This window comes from Hypanus sabinus, chromosome 15, assembly GCF_030144855.1.
Source record: "Hypanus sabinus isolate sHypSab1 chromosome 15, sHypSab1.hap1, whole genome shotgun sequence".
Taxonomy (NCBI): Eukaryota; Metazoa; Chordata; class Chondrichthyes; order Myliobatiformes; family Dasyatidae; genus Hypanus; species Hypanus sabinus.
Genome location: NC_082720.1, coordinates 47,076,951 through 47,100,125, shown reverse-complemented (window position 1 = coordinate 47,100,125; position 23,175 = coordinate 47,076,951). Strand labels below are relative to the sequence as shown.

At 35.6% G+C, this 23,175-nt stretch overlaps 1 protein-coding gene across 8 annotated transcripts in view; it reads right to left on the bottom strand.

Annotated features, from left to right (window-relative positions):
- The window catches only part of ankhd1 (ankyrin repeat and KH domain containing 1), a 144,603-nt gene that overhangs the window by 56,635 nt on the left and 64,793 nt on the right, over positions 1–23,175 (bottom strand). For all 8 annotated transcript variants that reach the window (XM_059990308.1, XM_059990309.1, XM_059990313.1 and 5 more), the window contains exons 3-14: positions 17,943–18,099; positions 15,679–15,826; positions 12,798–12,945; positions 12,480–12,713; positions 11,722–11,816; positions 10,193–10,430; positions 7,236–7,427; positions 5,987–6,096; positions 5,640–5,727; positions 2,544–2,671; positions 2,286–2,429; positions 940–1,042 (exon numbers count right to left, since the gene is read on the bottom strand). In XM_059990308.1, coding sequence (XP_059846291.1) covers positions 940–1,042; positions 2,286–2,429; positions 2,544–2,671; positions 5,640–5,727; positions 5,987–6,096; positions 7,236–7,427; positions 10,193–10,430; positions 11,722–11,816; positions 12,480–12,713; positions 12,798–12,945; positions 15,679–15,826; positions 17,943–18,099 — 1,785 coding nt within the window. The remainder of the gene's footprint in view (positions 1–939; positions 1,043–2,285; positions 2,430–2,543; positions 2,672–5,639; positions 5,728–5,986; positions 6,097–7,235; positions 7,428–10,192; positions 10,431–11,721; positions 11,817–12,479; positions 12,714–12,797; positions 12,946–15,678; positions 15,827–17,942; positions 18,100–23,175) is intronic.

The following is a 23,175-nucleotide window of genomic DNA, read 5'->3' as shown; positions in this document are numbered from 1 at the left end:
ATTCCCGAAGTTTCTAGCTTCTTCTTGGGGTCTGAATAAGGAACTGGGTCAAGATGTTTTCTCAGTCTTACAATATAAAATGCCACAAAGTTGAGAAGTCCACTACACATTCTGCACTATTCAACTCTACTTTGATTCTATCTAGATCTCTTAGCAAACCACATATAGTATATGCTGTGCAGGCCCTAAAACTATATTTCAATTCACAAGAACTAAAGTGAGCTGTATATATAAAACAGCTAGCAATAAATACCATCTTGATCTTGCACCTAGGACTGTGTGCCAGGCTTCCTCTTTAACTGCTTTGCCCAGATCTTTATTTGATATCAAGAATGACTCTGAGTACAGGCCAGTCATCTCCATGCAATTGCATCCACTTTTGTCAAAAATCCATCCCAAATCTCAGTCCTCTATTTCTTGTGAAAAGAACGTCATTTTCACATAGAACTTCCTTTAATGAAATCACAATTTTGATATATTAGCACATCTTGCTCAAAGTAATAGCAAGATTTCCTACTCTCTAGCCTTAAAGTGACAAGTTAGTAGTTCCTAACAAAGGTTTATTATTGCCATCATCCCACCATTTAAAATTGACATGAAATCTATTTAAACCTGCCAATTGACTAAACTATTTGACAGTCTACCAAAAATCCATGAAACTTATTTTGGGCAGAAAATCTTATTTTAAAAAGAAACACAATAGCATTAAAACTTCAGTTAACTAGAACATCAAGCTTAAATCAAGCAAAAACTACTCATGGGGTAAGCTTCCTTCATTGAAATTTGTGTTTGTTTCAAATAAAGTCTACTTCCCATATTCTCTTTTATTGTAAATTCTTTAAGACTCAGACCCCTAATGATTAAAAGGGAAGTACAAATTTACAATCCACAAGTACCATGATACCCTCCCTCAACCTATTAAAACAATCAAAAACTCACCTTTATTAATTACAGAAAGAGAAGCTCCAACATTTGCTGGAGATTGATCAGGCTCTTGGGGTGGAACTACCATGGCGAGAGCTTGTACTGGTACCCTGGGAGCCTGGGGAAAAAATTACAGGATAAGCCAGTTATCATATAAACCCACACATTCATCCAAAAATAGTAACTATTTTCAGATGCAATTCAGATTATTCAAACTTTCCAATATTTAAAGCTTTTTAAGAATCAAAGCCAATCATGGATGCAAACCCATTATATCTGTGCCAATGCTTTGAACGAGCAACAAATTTCATTTACTTGCTATTTTTATATAGCTTTACAAATTGTTCCCTCTTTTAAAGCATCTCTCCATTTCATGGAGATGATTGGTTAGTTGTCTAAATCAGGAGACTGCTGTTTACTGATCCTTTTGCAACTGGAAGCAATTTCTTTTTTTTTTGCCAACAGTTCCTTATTGCCCAAAACCTACCATGACATTAAATATGCAGATTACTTTTTTTCCCCTTAACCTTCTAAACATTAAAGAGAAAGATGTCAATTTCTCTCATTTATTCACATAATTGAACTTGTGCATCCCTGGTACCAACTTATATTATATAACTATATAATCTATATAAACAATACAAATCTATATATAACTTATATAGATTTATAAAGGGCATAGCAAGGTAGGTGCTGGAAGAAACCTTGCCCTGAGTGGCCAGTCTGGAACTGGGGGAAAAATCATTTATCAATGAGGGAGTGTTATTTTGAAAACTCTTCATGACTCTTTTGTATTTTTTACTCCACAGTACTGTGATTCCTCAACATACATCTACAGTATATACAAGGAATGACTAACAGGGCTTTACAATATAAAAGAAATCAAGAGATATGAGAGTTGTGGGTAAGAGTGGTACTATAATCGGAAATTAATTTTGATTTAACTAAACAGCAGGACAGGCACCGTGTCAAATATCCTAGTGTTGTTTCTCTATCTGCTTTAGTAAAAATACTAGTGTTCATTGTGCACCTATTGCAAATTTGAGCCAAGATAAGCAAAACTGAAAATAGAGCAATTTATTGCTAACAGGCTTAAAATATGGGGTTAAAACGAAGTGCATGCAAGTTTATGCAGTAATAATTATAATCAACCAAAATTTCAAACTTTGACAAGAATATCTTGAATATATATCAAGGTTACACATCCAGGTTAATACATTTACTCACTTTTGTTAGTGGGTATTCACAATTGGCTTCAAAAACAAATTCCCAGCTGGAAAAATCAGCTTAAATGAAACAGGTAATTTAAATTTACTTCTGCAGTGGAAGCAATATAAATTGAAAATAATTTGAAACCTCACCTGAGACTGATCATGAGAAGGTGGTGTGAGCTGAGCCACATCGGGGCCTGGTACAGGCAAGATGTTGTTTGGATAGTCTAACAAGTATGACACTACATTTGTATGCCCTCCTTTAGCAGCTTCTATGAGCATTGTAGAGCCATCCTGAGGAATACAAAGTTAGTTTAATTAAAGGAATTTTGTTTAGCATTTCCTACATCAGAATTCCATGCAAAGTGTAGTCTACAAAATTTGCCCTAAAAAGCACATTTTCAATACCTTTAATCGGTGTGTAGGATCAGCTCCATGTGCTAAAAGGAGTTCAACAACAGCAAGATGTCCTCCAGCACATGCCAAAGACACTACAGTATGATCATTATTAGCTGTAGCTCTGTTCACGTTGGCTCCTAAAAAGATAAAAGCCAAGTTATTATGGAGCAATTGTGGCTTGATAATAGCAATAGCACAGCATATTTACTTAATTCCTGTGTTAGAAAAATCCCACAGTTCACGCATATCCTTTTAGAGAAAAAACATCTTTACCATTCTAACCCAACTATAGCTCTAGATTAATGGTAATACAATAACCTAACCTGCAACGCCACTTAAAGATAATTCTTATGACATGTAGATCACATAAAAGAACAAAAACAGTTGCTGTGCAATTATTTGTTACAAAAAAATTACTTTTAGTTAAGCAACTTTGCCTAGTTGGGCACAAGGCTATTGAGGTGGCTGAAGTCAGGCAAACTAACCTTTATACTTAATTATGAGCCAAGTAAATCTAGAGCAACTAAGTAAATAATTAAAGAAATTTAAAGTACATAAAGTATTTGCTTTATGAACCTCTCAGACCTATGTTGTTTTAACTAACACTATGGGATAATATATATTCATGTCTGAGAAATCAAAGGAAATTTGAAGAAACACAAGAAACTGAACTGTCTAGAGAGCTGCTAAAGTCAAGTTTGAACATAAATACCAGCAGTGATCAGCAGCAACACTACTTACTACCTACCTGTTCAGCAATCAATTAATGTTGTCAATAAACTCCAAAAGTGTTTTAAGTGCAGGAAGAACAAAAAGATATTAAAGAGAAAGACAGGACAAAAATAGCCCATGCGTGAAGGTGAAGGATGTGGGATAGTTTCCCAATTTTTTGGGGATTTCACAAAGGACTGATTCAATGTAAGTGGTGTAGTTAAAGTGAACAAGAATTGGATAGGATAAACATAGGTTAAAGACTTATCACCTTTGAAGATGGATAAATTGGCTAGCCCTGATAAAATGCATATTAGGCTGTATTAAAAAGAGCAAGGGTGGAAATCGCAGAAGATCCCACTGTACTTTTTTTTAATCCCCATGGTTACAGGAGTGAAACTTAAAATTGGAGGGCATCATTGTTATAAAAATAAATCAGGAAATCAAAATCCAGATTAACTTCAGTTCTGACAATTATTAGAATTCAGGTGGTCATGCTTAACGTGCTTGATTGAATTCTTTTGTGTAATGAGGAGGGTTAATGGGGTTAGCAAATTTATGAGTTTTGACAAGTCCAATATGGCAGACTAGCCTATTGGATCCAAGGGAGATTATCAAACTGAGGTAACAGTTGATGCACATTTCTACACTGAAAGGTTATTAAAAATAATGTTCCAAAGGTATTAATACTTGGTGGATGAACAAAGATACAGATGGCTTGGTCAGCTGGGCAGAAATGTGGCAAATGGAATTCGATTAAATTCTGATGTCTTCAGAAGACTAAAGAAATCGATTTAGGAAGAGCAGAATTAGAAGTTGGTTTAATATCATTGGCATTAAATTAAATAGCACAAAGAGGAGAGCAAAATAAAGTGAGCTGGTATACGTGGGTTAATTGTCTACTCAGTAATCTGATGGGAGTAGGGAAGAAGCTGTTCCTAAAATGCTGAGTGTGTACTTTCAGTCTCCTGTATTTCCTCCTTGTTAAGAGGTAATGCCCTGGGTGATGGGGAGGGCTTAATGACAGATGCTACTTTTTTGAGGCATCACCTGTTGAAGATGCTTCCAATGCTGGAGAAGCTACTGCCCACAATAGATCTGGCTGTGTTAGCTGATGCAACAAGGCAAGGGCGATGCATTAGGTATGAGGGGTAGGAGCAGGGTAGAAGATGTGTGATGTGCAGAAATGAAAAGGCCTTTGAGTTCTAGTGATCAGATCCTTCAAGGCTGCTGACACATTGATAAAGTAGTTAAGAGACATAAGGAATGTTCTCTTTTGTTTGCCGAGGGCCATGTATTTACATAGAATGATAGAGCACCAGTTAAATAGTTGTAATATTGAATGCCGTTCTAATCAACATAATAAAAAGAAAAATAATTGAAATAACAAAATTATAGTGATGTCAATACTGGAAATTTGCAGCCATGAAGAAAACAAAAATGACCCAAGATAATTTTCTATGATAGGGAGGTTGAGGGAGACTTGTAGAAACTAAGGAGAAAGAGAGCAAATTGGAAGGATCTCTTCTACTCTAGAATCAACAACTTGAAATGAAACTAAAATTGGAAGAATTTTCAACAGTGGAATATATTTCTTTGACGATTTGGAACTGGAGGCAGAAACGCTGCTGTGAAGTTTGACAGCTCTTCTAGTAAGTGCAATTAAAATGGATAGAAACATTAGTGATAAGGATCCAGAAAATTTCCTAAAAGAGTTGCAGAGCCACAAACCATCATGTTTTAACAATGTTTATGACTCCTTCCATTCCAGTCTTGCTTAAGGGTCTCAGCCCGAAACATTGACTGTTTATTTCCTTACATTGATGCTCTCTGACTTGCTGAATTCAAGCATTTTGTGATTGTTTACCTAATGTCAGGATCATCTCTTTAAGTTCAATTTAAGTGAATTTAGAACAACCATCAAGCTTTCTTGCAGGGCTTTTCCACACTTGAAAATACTTCCAAAAATCACTAACAGAACCCAGATTGCCAGCTCTGACTCTGTATGATGCACCACAATCAATCTAAATCTGGTTTGCTATTAAGTAAACAGGTTTCCCATTCTACTAATAGGATTGGTAAACGAAAAGCATATTTCTGATATCTGAACAATATTACTTGTATGTTGATTTGTCTCTCAGAGAAAAGTGATTAACATGTTGTTTTAAATTCATGATGGAACTTTATTTGTCATTTCTGCATTGAAATATACAGTGAAATACATCATATGCATTAACAACCAACATACATGAAGGTGGGTTATAAACATCAACTGATGCATTAACTTTTAAAATTGTATTTTATAAATTGGACTTTCACGCAGAAAGTGGGGAAGGGGGAGGAAAAAAAGTTTATAGTCAGGACATTGTAGAAGACAAATGACAACTGGTTCACCTTTACTAATGAGGAATTGTACTGTACACAAATGTCCAGCTCTTGCAGCTTTCATCAGTGGTGTCCTCCCACCTTCAGATTCATGTTCCTGTTAAAACAAAGGTTTTAGGAACCTCATGAAGAGCCTTAAGCAGAATCTAATTCTGTAAAATCTACATGCAATTTAATGAAGTTGTCAAAGTACTCTGAAGTTCCAAATAATTCAGTAAAGTTAAATTACAGCTTTCAATTAATTATATTTCAAATAATTGAATGCTAAAAATAGATTTATATATTATAGTCAGTCAAATTACCATGTTAGCGCCTACCTGTTGTGATAGTTTAATGTTACAGGAAATTTTAATTACCAAATCAGCTCCTGCTTGCAGAAGAACATCAGCAACATCAGTATGCCCATTTTCACAAGCATAAGTTAAGGCTGTATCCCCTGTAGCTGTTGTGGCATGCACATTCGCCCCTAATAAAAGCAAAAATTATGCATACATTAATATAGACAAAAATTTATTAGCCTAAGCATTCCTAAGCATTTACAACTTAGATTTAAAATGTAAATTTTGAACTATAAATTTACATGATAGAAAAATGTCATTAGCATTGGATAAAGCTTTATAAAAACAATTCAGAGTTCTGTTTCTACCTCAGATGCCAGGTTTGAAGAACTATGTTATAAAAGATAATAAATCGACGGTCTTTCACGTTTGGGCCTTCAGCCTTACTATTTGAAAGAGATACTATTTCATCAATTACAACTACTTTTTCTTTTCAACCCTATTATAAGCACAACTGAGTTTTAATTATTAGTATTAATAAAATAGTCTTAATATGGTAAACTGCTTTGCTTTAAACAACTGATTAAAGATTATTTTGGAAGCTCAAATGTAATGGAAGACAAGGTATTATAATTGCTTTTGTTCCTAGCAAATTTGAACACCAAAATTAATGCACACAAGTGTGTGTTTGGACTGAACTACACATTTATCTCAATAGAGATGCCAAGTTAAAATATCTGTTCTGTCTTAACAATTTGCCAAAAATGTCAAGATTCGTAACATCTGCCAACACTTTCACCATTTTAAGAAAAGTAGCAAGAAGTGGCAAGTCTTGTCCATACTAGCATCATTGTAATAGGTGTAGAAAGAAAGTTTAATCAGATTCCACCCAGCGTTGCTGGGGGTCTAAGTATTAATTGATTTTTGTTTATCATGTTTTATGATATTGATGACATTAGTCCTAAGTAATTAATTCTATTATAGTACTAATTAATGTTTCTCTTGTTATGACATTAACATTTTAAAGTTAAATTTAAATGTCAATTTTGAAACAAATTTTACTTAACTAATGTCAACTCTATTCCCTAATGTCAATTTGCACTAAGGCTTCTAGAGCTCTCAGATCTGATTCCAGCTTTGAACCCAGCTCTGTTTCTGAAAATAACCATAATGAAGGACAGATACATATATGATGTATCATATGATGTTTCATATATGAATCAGGACATCAAAACTTGCAAAATACTGTGCATTAGGAATGTCAGACTGTAATGCAAAAATTCCCAGAATTCAGAAAGTAGAAAACCACTAGCAAATCAAAACATACCTGACGCAAGTAAATACTTGACCAATTCAAGATGACCTTCTTGAGCAGCCTCCATCAATGGCGTAGAGCAGCCCAATTCAATGTCAGCTCCCGCCTTTATTAAAAAATCTGCAACTTCCAAGAATCCGCCACAGCAAGCTAGTGTTAGTGCCGTTTCCTGGGTTTCTTCTGTCTGCGCATTTATATTGGCTCCTAAAAGAATCCCAGTAGGGTTAAGTTATTTATGAAGTCCTGGTCAAGGAGAATTATGGCTGATCATCTACCTCAACACTAAATACCAAAACATTCAATCTCTTCATGACCCAGATTCAGAATTCTTAATAGGAAAGCTCTCATCAAGCATAGCCGTTAGCTAGAAAATTTCTCAACAACAAACATGGCAAGGCCATTTTCAATTTTCACCTCTCACGTCCATCTAATATCAGTCAAGAGAATTTTTACTTGTCTCTTTACATCTTTCTCAGAATAAAGAGAAAACTACAGCAGCATTTCAATGGTGGTCTCAAGATCTTATATAATTACAATTCTGACTACACATACTATTGGCACATCATAAAAATAAGTACAGTTGCATTTTATACAATTAACAGATTCACTCTTTTTTAAAAAGTTGAATACTCCCAGTCCTTACAGAATACCCATAAGTTCCTCAAAACACATTTGTCTTATTTTTTTAACTCACTTAGCCCATCAATTTTCAATTGCAGCCTTTCTGCATCCTTATAGTAACTTAACCCATATCTGAATACAACACTCAGCCCTTTATGAAACAGATACACAGTGTAAATAATCTTAACAACATCCTACCACTTACAGACTACCAGCCTGAAAGTTCTTCATACTTTTCTGTCCATTGGCCAGTCCTTAATCCACTCTGATACATTACCCCCATGAACTCTCATTTGCTTTAGCAAGCTTCTGGTGATCTTACTGTAAATTCAAATATGCTGCATTTTCTGGCTCCTCCTTATCTAAATCACTAATCATATTTTTCAAGCATCATCATTCATCAACTCAATCAATACCAGCTTTCAACCATTCCCCTTAAATATGACACATTATGCTTTTTGCCCTGTAAACATATCTCCACAAAATATTCAAGCAGCCTCCCAAAAATATCTGGTCTTTCTACTACCTTGTGTATACCTCCTTTCCTGTCTATTCTTACAGGTACCATTCTATAATCTGGGTTTTCCATAAGAATGAAATCTTCTTCTCTTTGCTGCCTTTCAGTACAGATGAAATTAATGGAACCATTTCCTACCAAGAATAATTTCAAAAAGTTTCTCATTCTTGCCATTGAGGGAGTACAGAGAAGGTTCAGCGGATTGATTCCTGGGATGACAGGACTTTCATATGAAGAAAGACTGGATCGACTAGGCTTATACTCACTGGAATTTAGAAGATTGAGGGGGGATCTTATAGAAACGTATAAAATTCTAAAGGGATTGAGCAGGAAGATTGTTCACAGAGAGTGGTGAACCTGTGGAATTCTCTGTCACAGGAAACAGTTGAGGCCAGTTCATTGGCTATATTTAAGAGGAAGTTAGATATGGCCCCTGTGGCTAAAGGGATCAGGGGGCATGGAGAGAAAGCAGGTACAGGGTTCTAAGTTGGATGATCAGCCATGATCATACTGAATGGCTGTGCAGGCTCGAAGGGCCGAATGGCCTACTCCTGCAACTATTTTCTATGTTTTCTATGTTTCTATTCTCTCTGTGGCCCTGGCTCTCCATGACTGCCAAATGGAGTGAAGATAAATACACAATTCCAAAACCCCGATTCCATGATGATTGTTTTTAACTTTATAACTTAATTGCCAAATACATATTATCTTAGTTACAATAAAAGTTCTGATACTATTAACTGCTTCAAATACTGAGATTAACCAGTTTTGAACTTGGAAAATAAGTTTAATAAAAAAACATACTCTTGAGAACAAAAGAATAAAGACAAACAGTGTTAAACTACTTTTGTTTATTAGGTACCCATCGCCATCACCCCCAATTGATGCTGCTCATAGGAATCAAAGGAAGGTTTTTTTTTCCCCCAGTAAAGTTGAAAGATACATGATAAAATTCCCATTTAGAGTTATTGAACAAAAATAACCAATGGAAAACTATTTCAAGCTAAGCTGTCTGCTACCATCCGCTGTAAACAAGGCCAGAGGAAGGTTCACAAAAGCTAAATTAGTTGCATTACTGTATATTGAAGTTCTTACTGCTTGTTATCTTTTAGGTGGAAATAATACTACAGAAGGCAGAAATTCCAAATCCATTTGAATTGGCTTCCAACACATTAATATACTATTAAACAGATTTGTCATATGACAGACATTCTTTATAACTATTTAATCTATCATCTTTTCCAAAGTAAGGAAGTACAGACTGCAATGTAAAGCAATATTTATTCCTGATCTAAGGGAGCAAAAACATAGACTTTACTCTTTTAGGTACTGAGAAAAAAAAATTTCATATATAAAAGCCAAAAAAGAAAATGTAGTTTCTCAAAAATTAACATTTCAGTTTATGATGGTATTGAACCCAAGTGCCACAGGATATGCTCAGACATGACTGAAATCCATAACATCACATGACTGGTTTATCATAGCTAAAACTCCCTATAACTTTAACATTAAACATGACCTGCAAATGGAAAAAGCTTTTTTGCTTAATTAGGCAAATCATCTTAAATCTTAAACTAAAAGATCATGACTTTAAATATTTGAAATAAAGGTACATTAAATTGGTCTAACAAGCACAACTGGATAATTGTTCATAATGAAAGGCTCAATGGGCAATGAAGGCTCATTTCAACATGCTTTTACATTCTTACCTAAAAAAAAAAGGTGGATTTGAATCAAAATTAAATGTATATGGAATGTTCAGTTATTAGTCAATTGTTTCATTACAGTCTGTCAATGAGTGTTATTTCTGAATGCAAGAGATATTTCATACCCTGAGCAAGCAGCAAAGCTACCATTTCCTCATGACCTTCTCGTGATGCTTCCATTAATGGTGTATATCCTTCATCATTTACTTCTTCAAGGTTGGCTCCTCTTTCTATGAGCAAAGCCGCGAGTTCCACATGACCACCACAAGCAGCAAGAGTCAATGGCGACTCAAAAGAATCAGCTGGCATGTTTACTTGAGCACCACTATCCAAAAGAAGCCGAGCTACTTCAACATGGCCATCCTGTTTCATAAAGTTAATCATCATACATTAATATCCAGCACATTCCATTGCAATATTCATGTACCTTCAAATATATAAAAATCAATCATAACTCCTGGAAATGTTCAGCAAATAATGCTGTATTGAGAGGAATTGTTAAGTGTTCAGATCCATCCCATACCAATGACTCAATTAGAAGTAGAAATGATCCACTTAGTTGCTCAAGCCAATGGACGAGATATGCCAGATATGGTCTTATCCAATTGAAGCCTAATGAACTATGTTCGTGATTACCCTAGCAATGAACAATAACATCATTTGATGCTCCTATCACTGAAAGTACATACACACAGGCCTTTACCATATCATGAACTAGATCACACTTACCACTCTACTTCTCACAATTTTCAATACTGTTTAAAAAAAAATTCCTGCCAAAATGAACAATTTCACATTTATGCAGATTGTACTCCATTTGCCAGATCTTTGCTAAGTCAACTTATCCATTGCTTCCTTATGTCTTCTTTACAAGTTATTTTATGAAGTCAACCTCGTAACTTACTTTACTACCCACCTTTACACCATTAGCAATCACTCAGGGCCCTCTTCCAAAATATTTACCCAAATTGTAAAAAGTTGAGAGCCTGGTACCAATCCCTAGAGTATATTAGTTGTTACATTTTGTCAACTATTTGGCCTATTATAAGCAAGCCAATCTATCCACATCAATACCCTTCCATCAGTTTTTATATTTTGTCATAACCACTAATGGAAAAACTCATTAAATGTCAGAAAAGCTTAAATCAGTCCTCCTTTATCCACAGCACAGTCTTCAAAGAATTTGTTCTTTTCTTCGTCCACAATGCCCAAATTCCTTCAGCATTTCATGTCATTTAAGATTTCAAGCAGCCAGCAATTTACTTCACATAAAAATTGTAAGTGTATGTAATTAACATTCATTAATAAATGAAGACCATTTATATTGTGGAATACACGCAGCCAACTAAATGCATGAAAATTGGTGCTTGAGTTATGCAGTCATGAAGAGCCAAAAGCAAATGACTTGACAAAGGAGTTGAGCTGAATTTTCATAAGTTCCTCAATGCAGTGTTTTGATCTAGTTTTAAAGCAAATTTACTGGCATTACTTTCCATCAGATGGCGTCAGTCTGTATTTGAAAATTAATTGGACTAGATAAACATTTTGTTCAGTAAAATTAACATTAATGCAAAACTGTTAACAAATTTTAATATATTGAGTAAGACCCAAAAGAATTTTAAGAGGTGGGGAAATAAATAATAAAAACACTTACCATACATGCCTCCATTAAAGCTGTATGCATCTCATCAGTTTTGTGTTCCTGATCAGCACCAGCATCAAGAAGAAACCGCACCATTTCCAAATGACCTGTAGAAACACAGGGTAGTTAGAAATGACACATAGAATAATTTAGATTTAAAATAGCTTTCATGTAAATGGTTAAAAGTTGTACGCTTAAACTTCATTTTTCAGACTAAATAAAGTCCTCAAATTTTTGTCATAGAAAATAGTTGATTCATATACTGCACTCTCAATATTCCAGAATAAACACTGTATATGAAACTTCTTGGTGAATGTTCTTTTAGCTTTCCCTTGCTTCAGCTTTGAGGATGAAGGGGAGACGAAGGAAAGAGTGTAGGGCATGATGCTTTGTCTGAATTGTTTCAAACAGAGCATAAAAATTGATGCAAGGGTTGCTAAAAAGTTGATAGTGGTGTTAAGACATAGCTCAGATAGCATACAACTGCACAAGCCTTTAACTTGGATCCTCTGACTAGCTACACAGGGCAATTTTTTGCTTAGTTTATAATAAAAATTCTGCATCAATGTTAAATTTACTGAGAACTTCTTGCTAGCAAAGAGGTCTTATCTGATTTCTTACATGGTAGTAAATAACTTAATTTACATTGTTCTAGAAGTAGATTCAATGCTTCTACTTTGAGATGAAGACGTGGATTATAGTCAAAACAAGCTTTGAAGTGCATATCCTCTTGTCACATCATGATTGATATTAAAGTTTAATGATCATACCTTTGTAACATGCCAATGTAAGTGCACTTTCCTTGAACTCATTTGAATGAGTATTGATTCCAGCGCCATATTCTAAAAGCACCCGAGCAACTTCAACATGGCCAGCACTTGCTGCTTCCATCAGAGGTGTATGACCATTTTCATTGTGATCCTCAATATTGGCTCCTGCTTTCAGAAGTACTTTTACAACATCAACAAACCCTCCTGCACAGGCATATGTGAGTGCTGTGTTTCCTGAAGAATGTAGAAATGTTAACTGAGATAAGAAGTCTTTACAAAGGAAGCCAAGTTAGATTGCCAACTACCATTTCTACGTACCTGTTGAAGACTGAGCATTTACATCAGCGTCATGGGCCAACAGCAATTTTACTATGTCTACATAGCCTCCACTGGCAGCTGCCATCAATGGGGTTATATCTCCTTTGATGCCCCGATCTTCAACATTAGCGTGCACAGCTAGTAGAACCTAAATAATCAAGTTATTAAATTAATAGGAATCAAAAAAGTAAACCAAGTATAAGTTTCAGTTTGGAACTGTAATTCAAAGGGCATACACAATCTTTCACATAGGTCAGCCAATGTGTGACCTACTCACTTAACTACAACACCTTCATATTATTAATAAAAATCTCTTGGATTAAAAATTAACTGACCCAAGGTAATTACCATTTATAGGAGAGTTTCCAACTTTGTCTTTCCTGCAAGTTCAAAGTAAATTTATTACCATATACAACCCTGTGATTCATTTTCTTGCAGGCATACATAATAAATCCATAATAGAATAATAACCATATCAGAATCAATGGGTGTTCAATTAGTATGCAAAAGAAAACAAACTGCAAGTACTAAAAGAAATAATAAAAAAAAATAAATAAACAATAAATATTCAGACCATGAGAGGAAGAGTCCTTGAAAGTGAGTCCATAGATTGTTGGAACATCTCAATGATGGGGCAAGTGAGGTTGAGTGAAGTTATCCCCTTTGGTTGGAGTCCGATGGGTAATAACAGTGGTGAGAGTCCTGAGACTCCTGTACCACCTTCCTGATGGCAGCAGCAAGAAGAAAGCATGTCCTGGGTGGAGGGGGCCCCTGATAATGGATGTTGCTTTGTTGTGATAACATTTCATGTGGATGTGCTCTTTGGTGGGAGGGCTTTACCCATGATGTACTGGGCTGTATCCACTACTTTTTGTAGGATTTTCCATTCATGGGCATTTGTGTTTCCATTCCAGGTTGTGATGCAGCCAATCAATATACTCTCCACGGTTCATGATAGAATTCTGACACAGTTTTAGATATTTGTAAAGACTTGGCATAACTCTCGAGGAAGTAGAGGCTTTCTTTGTAATTTCACTTGCTGTGCCCAGGGCAGTCCTCTAAAGTAATAACAGAGGAACTTAAAGTTGCAAACCTTCTCCATCTCTGATCCTACAATGAGGATTGGTTCATGGAGCTCTGATTTCCTTCTCCTGAAGTCGATAATCAGCTCCTTGGTCTTGCTGACTTTAAGAGGTTTTTATGGCACAACTCAGCCAGATTTTCAATTTCCCAATTTGCTGATTCATCAGCACCTTTGATTTGGCCTATGACAGTGGCAGTGGCAGCAAACTTGAAAATGGCATTGGAGCTGAGCTCAGCTGCACAATCATAAATATAAAGCAAGTACAGCAGGAGGCTAAGTACATTGTGTTGTGGTACACCTTTTTCTGATGGCGATCATGGAGATGTTGTTGCTAATCCAAACTGACTGGGTCTACAAGTGAGGAAATTGAGGATCCAACTGCACAAGAAGGTATTGAGGCCAAGGTCTTGGAGCTTATTGATTAGTTTTGAAGGGATGATGGCATTGAATGCTGAGCTTTTGTCAATAAAGATGATACTAATGTATGCATCTTCGTTGTCCAGGATTGAATGAATAGTCAATGAGATGGCATCTGCTGTAATGTCTTAAAATGACAGCCAGATCTTAGTCTCCAAATTCTGGATTCTGGATTGTTGTCCATTACTCATATTATCTTAAAATCTGATCAAGTTCCTTGCCAACTTTGCAAATTAAATATGATTATAGTTCACAAGATCATATCAAACTATTATTTGTCATAATATAACAAATAGAGTTGATGTTATACTTTAACTCTTTGGGAGAAGCAATGTACTTCTACCTGCTAATAAACCAATTTTCTCACGCGCTTTTTCATCCAGGAGTTAGAAGTGTATGGAAGTAAGGTTTATGATGTTTTCCTGGGCCTAATCACACTATTACCTACATCTACTAGCATGTCTCAAAATCAAACATTTTTTTTTAAATTCCTCAAAATCAGTCTCAGAAAGATACAAACAAAGCTGCCCTTTGGCTAACCAAATCCATGTCACTCATTTATACTAATCCTGCAACAATCCCTTTTTTAATTCTCCCTGTACTCTCATTAAATTAAGATTCTGCCACTCAGTTACAGATTATAGGCAATTTACAGTGGCCAATTAGACTACCGAACTGTATGACTGAGATAATGAAAAGAAACCAGAGGAATCCCACAGCATCACAAAAAGAACATGCAAACTCCACACATTTGGCATCCAAGGTCAAGATTGAACCCACATCTCTGACACCGAGGCATCAGCACTATTAGCTATAGCACTCTTCTACCCTGTTAATTAGTCATCCAGCACTTCTACAAATTGCTCACCAAAACTTGCTTTTACCTCCTGTTCAGGGCAACCATTTCTTCTTCAGTTCTGTACCATCTGAACTGTATTAGTACTCCAGCAGTCATTGTCATGTTTAGCTTGGTTCACCAAACACATACTTGAACAGCTCATTTTCTTAATCATTTTTCTTTTACAAATGCACCAACTGAATTTATACTAATATATTCATCCCTTGGCCTTTTATTTAACTTCCAACTTAAATAATCCCATCTCTATTTTTAAAACAGTGCTTTTAAAATATCTCTATTTTATAAACCTGCATCATTTTAGGTTTAGATGTTAACAAAAACAAAAATTATGTAAACTAACTGCAATTTTGTTGAAATCTCAAATGATTTTTGCACAAATGTGGCTGTATAATTCATTTTTGTTACTTAACAACTCAATATCAGAGACAAATGCATAAAAGGTAGAAATCCCAAAAAAGTGAACAGCAGAGTGACAAAATTCTGGATGTTGAAGTATATTCAAATGTGCTATTAATACTTACTTGTGCAAGTTCATAGTAACCAGCTGAACATGCCAAACACAGCAAACTCTCACCCTCTTCTGTATGTTCATTTACACTTCGACCTTCATCGAGTAGTTTTCGGACAGCATTTACATCGCCATCTGAGCATGCTTCTGCCAGGCTTCGGCTAACAAAAAAAAATATTCTCTTACAAAAAAATCAAATTTTATTGAAGCTGTACATAGCATTTCAATTTACTTCTTCATTCCAATAGCTGAGTTTAAAATCCAAATAAGCTGATGCAATATATTCATATGAAATTTCACTTTCAAAATGTAGATCCCAGAAGGTTTATTGTATGCTCAAATCTTTAGGAAAGAATTTCATTAGAAAATTTACCAGTTTAAAAACGTTGAATGCAAATAGCTTCCACAACAGAAAAGCAACAAAGCCAGTCAGAGAAATCACAAAATGGTGTTTATCTATTCTATAGCATATTGAACATATTGAACAATGATCTGTGGCAAGTTATAGCCTAGACTACACAGCAGTCTGATCACTCGCAAAAGCACATCAACAGTAACCTTAAAAAAACACACATATAAGGGTCAAGATCTAGATCAGGGAAATGGTACACAATAATACTAAATTGATCCTATTTACAATTTACAAGATGAAAACTGAAGAATAACGACAACATTCATCTCATTCATGGAAGGGATTCCTTTAACAAAAATATCTCAGGAGTCTTTGCTTTCTGGCTTGTACATCATGACAGTTCACTCAAAAAGTAGCATGGAGACAGTTAGGAATAGGGCAGAAGATTAAGTGCAGCTCTGCAAAGTTCACTTTTAATGCATGTGGTATCAATGATAACTTCAACATCCATTTTAGAAACAACTCTTGAATTCAACCCCTTAACCCTTACGAACTCTAGTGAATAAATTATATCCTGCTGTTCTATTTGCTCACAAGATTATACACAAAAGATTGAGCCATATTTCTAGAAAAGGATCTTTGCCATGTAGGGAAACCCATATACACACAAATAATATTTAACTCAATTTTTTTCAGCATATCTATCATGATTCGATCATCTGCTGTAATCATTTATATCATAAATTGATATATTTAAAAATTCACTTAGCCTTTAAAAGTCAGGCACAGGGTCAATCCACATCCTGCTCTACAATGTCCTTCTAAAACATACACACCCCCTCCATAACAAAATGAACTCATGCCCATACTGTTACCAATCAATTCAATAACATGTATACAAAAAGTGTATTATAAAGTGGACCTTTCCATTCTTAACCTAAATTCAATAATATGTCAAAAACTGATCAAAGAATTAGTTGTGAAAGTTACTTGAAAGCTAGGTTTTGAAGTTGGAAAAGAAACTGCAGAAAAAGGTTATACAGGAATAAAATTTTGATTTTAAAATAAGCAGAACATAGATTAAGGAATGAGGCAAAAGAAAAAGTTGGAATTTATTTTTTTTATTCTGAGATACAGCACTGTAACTGGCCCAACGAGCTGGTGCATCACAATTACACCCATTTGGCCAATCAACCTGCTAATCCACATATCTTTTGAATATGGAAGTACCCAGAGGAAACAATAGTCACAGGGAGGAAGTACAAACTCCTTCCAGCCAGTGGTGGAATTGAACCACGGTTACTGTAATAGTGTTATGCTAACTGCAACACTAACGTGCTACCAAATGGCTAGAATGGCCAAGCAAATTTCACAAATTTAAATTCAAATTTATTGAGCCTTCAAAAGTTGGTTCAAAATGAGACTATAATCCCATATAACATGTTAATGGGTTTTTAATGATTCAACACCACTGTCCAAGTTAACAAGACAATAGTTTTTAAAATGATCAATTTTTTGGGATATGTGGGTAGCATAAAGCTTAATACATGTGTAAATTTAACTCTATACACACATCAATTGAAATGTACTTTGGAAAAATTGGTCAGAGGTTCTACAAGTATGCAATGAATGGCTAAAATTGAAGAATCAAACAAAAAGCACATGGAGAGCACATAAAAAAAGATATAATTATTCCCATGTCATAGAAAATAATAACACAGTAAAACTGGAAGTTATTTTTTTGTTAACACAAACTACTGGAAGGAACCAGTCATTGCCTGCTTAATAAAAAGGAACAGGAATCCAGACTCCCAAGCAGTAAAATCTGTTTTATGAAACTCTAATTCTGCATTTTAATATGATTTTGTTCAATAAATTTTCCTTCCACCCCCATCCATTCCCCACAAAATTAAAAAGACACATACTTGTCTGCTTGTCCTGCATTTAGAGTATTCTCTGCTCTCATCCGGGTCAAGGCAGCAGCAGCTTCATCCAACGCACAGCTAACAGAAGAAGTCAGTCTTCGGAGTACTTCGGGATCTGCGAAGGCTTTACCATCAGCAGTGGATAATTTACCAATTCCTTTTGTTTTCGTTCACAGTTAGTAGGAGTGTTGCAGGCGAATAAACAAAGACACAAACACAACAGCCATACATTAAATGCGGTCCATGCACACACAAGGTTAGTCTACCATATAGTTAAACATTCATAGCAAGTTTCATACTAAGCATGCAACTTAAAGAAAATGCTACAACACAAACTAACTTTACATTTTCAATTAGAACAATAGAATTTACTTTTTGGGTGCTTTTGAAGAAACAATTTTCTTTTAGAAAGAAACAATAGTTTTTAAGACTAAAAGTTTTTACAATAAAAAAACATTTTTTCCCAATCACTTCTTTATTTAAATGTATGACATTAAGATTATCACAATGAGAAATTAGATATTTCTATCACAGATAATGTCCCAATATAACATAATCCTTAACCATCAATTTCAAACAAATATACACATTACGTTTGACAAAAATTGAGTAAAACTGAAAAAAAATGCAACAGAATTTTATTTTCAAGTTGCACAAACATTTCAAGACACAAATCAAAAAAAAAAATTCACTGAATTTTGTCAAGGTATTAAACTTAACAATCAAAGAATGGACACAATAAGGAGAAAATCTGGCCCATCAAGTCTATGTGTGTTTACAAAAGAGGAATCCAACTCATTCCATCCCCTAGCTTCATTCACGTGACCCTGAAAACTGCAGTTATCCAATGTCCTTTCAAACACAATTGTATCATATGGCTGCATTAACCCAAGTGCATTCCAGATCCTTAACTCACTCTTCATGCCACTTTCAGCTTCAGTTCATGTCTTTAATATTCAGCCAAAAGAAACTGTTTCTCATAAATTGGCTATCTACTTACTGCAAGATTTTAAATACATCTGTCAGGTGCTTCATAAACCCAGATTCTTCAATATCCACATTACTAAGATAACTCCAGAAATAAGGCAAATGGTTAATTTCTTCAGCACCTCTCTAAAGTCTTTACACCTCAGGCAATGTAATAGTGATTTTTAATTCACAACAATATTAACCTTTACTGTAACCTTAACTCCAGAATTGTGCCTGATTTGCCAAAGTAAGTCTTAACTTGAGACATGCAGACTGGTTAGTATACAACTTCAAGAAAAATATCTCCGAAAGAAAGTGCGATGTCAAGCATTTCGGGTTTGCATGTCCCTGTTAAGGTAACAAATAAAGCAGGCAGGTTTCATGAACCCCTGCTGATGAGAGATGTTGAGGCTTTGCTCAACAATTCCCAGGAATGAACTGGGTTAGCAGGCGAAGCATTTGATGGCTTTGGACCTGTACTGGAGTTTCGAAGAATGGGGGGTGGGGTGGGTGGATCATGGATTTTGTTGAAACCTATCAAATATTGAAAGGTCTAAATGGACTAGACATGGAGTGGTTGTTTCCTGTAGTGGGAGAGCCTAGGACCAGAGGGTGCAGCCTCATAAAAAAAAACATACCTTTTAAGAGCAAAGGAACAGTGAAATACTTAAAATCTGGGATAATATGAGACTTTTAAGTGTTGGCACCAACATGTACCTGCTATCCTTATCCATATGGTAAGAGAATGAAAAAACTGAATTGCAGCAAAATATCTCACAGATGATGTAGTGGGTAATGTAATTGCTCAGGAAAAAGACTGATTGTTATCCAATATAATATTGAACTTCGATAACTGTTGGAGCTATAGTCATCCAAATATATTGCAGTCAAACTTCCAATAATCCATTATCTAACAATTCAGAAATCCCAATGAATCAGCATCTGGCTCATCAGGTGACTTTGGTTGGTCTACCTTAAAATTTATCAGGGCTCTGGTTTCCATTATCCCCATTAACTGGTTTTCTAGAAAATAATGCTACCTGGAAAAAAAGAGGATAAACTAATCATGTGTTGGGGCATTAATAGGAGAAAGATATGCCAGAAATTCATCTAATCTGGCACCCACATCTCAAGCATTCAGGTGTACTGGAGTTTGCCATGTGGATGGCCAGTGGTTTTGGGACAGAAAAGTCACTTTTATACGTGTAATTTCAATTGAATGCACATATTTTTGAATTGTGTAGACAGAAGGGATTAGTTTAATTAGATTGGCTCAAAGTCATGGGCTGATAGGCCTGTTCCTGTGCTGTACTCCATGTTCTTATACAAATGTGCGACTTAAGCATAATTATGATAGTACTAAACCCTGCTAAGAAGGCTCTGGTTTGAACTTTGAACAATGTGCTAGCACAGCCCATCAGGTCAAACAGCATCTATTGGAAGCCATAGATGAAAGAGCACAGGCATTGCTGGTATTTCCAGTCAAAACCTTGCTATCAAGGATGAACTTTTGATTGATTTAGTGGTTCTGCCTGAAACTTCCAAGCTTTTAGCATTTAAAACTCATTAGCATTAGGATAATGTAGTATGCATTACTACAGTTCATCACCAAACACGATATGGAGTCCAGTGGGCATTTTACTGGGCCTTATGGTGTGAATACTCCCCCTCTCCATTGATAAAGCCTAGTTTAAGATTATTATTCCCATTCATTTGAACATGACACCCTAAATTTGGAGACCAGAATAAATTACAACCATCTTATACACACACACATGCACACACACAGAATTTTATTTTCTTTAAACAATTTAGTGCAAGACATCATCAGACAAAAGTGGTACAATGAGATCCAAAGCATTGCAACATATTACTCACAGGAGACTTTCAGTTAATAAATCCACCAAGAAATCATTTCAACCAAAATGAAGAGACAGGGAACACTAAAATTTGAATCTACTGGATGGCAATGGGAACTATCACAGCTTCCAACCTGGACACAGACAGATTATAGTTCAGTTTTTCCGATCAGCAATAGAACTCACCATTGGCCTCAAAAAAAACCACCACTCAGGTGATCTCCAGGATCTCTGACTAGGCAATGCTACTTAGTTCTGAGACGGCAAATCCAATAGAAACAAGGTTTTAATTTTAATACACTAACAAATGGTAATGAACGCAAATAAGATATCAAAATGTCATAATCAAATCTCAAACACACAGAATTAACAGGTTAAATTTGGCATCCATAAAATTAGGTTTTTTTGTAATGGTTCCACAAAAGGCTGTAACATAGGTCACTTAAAACTCTCCAAAATTCCTATTGCACTGCACCACCCCCACCCCTAAGGCTCTAGAAATTGTCAACAGTTACAATGTATATCAGTTGCACATAACTTTGCTTTAGTTGTCACTACAAACAGAATTTGTAGCCCAAAAAATTAAAACATCCTTAATGATGGCATAAATCTCCTGATACTCAGCTATATCCAATAGTGCATTTTAAACAGTCCTTTCCTCAGTTAAAAGCAAAATTGTAAAACTGTAATATTAGTTTTCCTTTCAGTGAGTATTTACCAGCTGACATTTAGGAAAATAATGGCACAAATAGGACGCATAATTAAGAAAGCTTGTATTTAATTAAGAAAAAAATCATTTTCATTATCCAATTGTCCCAAAACACTTCAGTGTTCTATTCTCCATGTCATTAATGATACCAAACTGCATGAACATCCTCTCTAAGCCAATGGGGTACAACTAATGAATTCAAAACAGTCATCCAGAGCAAGATTCCCAATTTCACAGAAGACAATTCAATTCAGCTTTCAAAGTATCAAGACAGACACTAGCTGTGTAACTACACAGACCAAGTTGCTTCAGCACCACAGCACAGGCATCTAACAAATGGAAATTTACTCACCTTTATTCACAATACAAAACCATATACAGGCAATAATTGCGTCATTACTTTTATCTTAGATCTTTAGCAAATTGATGAAGGGTGTCTTCACTGGTGCTGTCATCAAGCACTTACCAATACGACCCACAGCTGGCAACACCATTACTTATGCAGTTCGAATATTAGCCCATTTCCAGGTGCAAGGTTAGTATAACTGCCTGCATGACAATTTTTGACACCAAGTAGCTCTAGGAAAATTAAAATCAGAATTATAGGGAAAATATCCCCATCTAACACAACAGAAAAAAATCACTGTGGTTGGTGGGGCCCATCATCACAATTACAGAGCTTCACATTTTCAAGAGGTCCAAATAACTTCAGCTGCTTGAATCTGTTTTCTTCAAACCAAAATCAGAACTACATTTTAGTTCCATTCAGTGTCTCAAATAAAACAAACTAATTCATACCCATTTATTGCATGACCGAGACAACTGAAGCTTCGGGCTAAAAGTGGCAAGTAACATTCTCATCACACAAATGCCAGGGAGCAAAATATTCCATTTGTGCTGAACTATCATTCTTGAATTTTTAAGCACATGATCACTTTCTCTCCACCAATATCCTGGGGTCACCAAAGTTAACCTACTTATCCTGCATAAAATCTGGATACGAACATACAGCTACCTGATATTCTATGGCAAGTAGCCATGACAAATTTGTAGAGATAGCAAACAGTTGCAAGAAAGTAGATGACTCCCATACTGTAAAAGGCCTGGATAGGATAGAGTTTCTCACATGTGCTCAGGAAAATATCCTTCATCAATATAGAGGTTCCAACTATTGACAGTGCAATATTGGATCCCCTAATAGGGAATGAAACAGGGCACACTATATAAGTTTGTAAAGGAACACTTTGGATCTAGTTATAATTCCAGTAGCTTTAAGATAATTAAGAATGAGAATGGTTTAATTGTTGAGACAAGGCGAAAGAGAACTCCAAGGGCTTCTACAGCTATATTAAGAGCAAAAGGATAGCAAGGGACAACAATTGGTGGTCCACTTCAAGATCAGTGTGGTCATCTATGCATTGAGCCAGAAACGATAGGGAGATCTTCAATTAACCTTTTGCCTCTGCATGTACTTGTGAAGCAGGCACAGACTCGATACTACTGAGACAAAATAGCAGTGAGGTCACGTTAAGTATCCAGATTAGAGAAGAGGTGCTTACTGTCGAGCCAAATTAGGGTGGATAAATCCCCAAGGTCTGACAAGGTGATCCTCAGACCTTGTTGGAGGCTCATACAGAATTGCAGGGGCCCTGGAACAGGTTTTAAAATGTCCTTAGCCATGTGTGAGGTGCCAGAG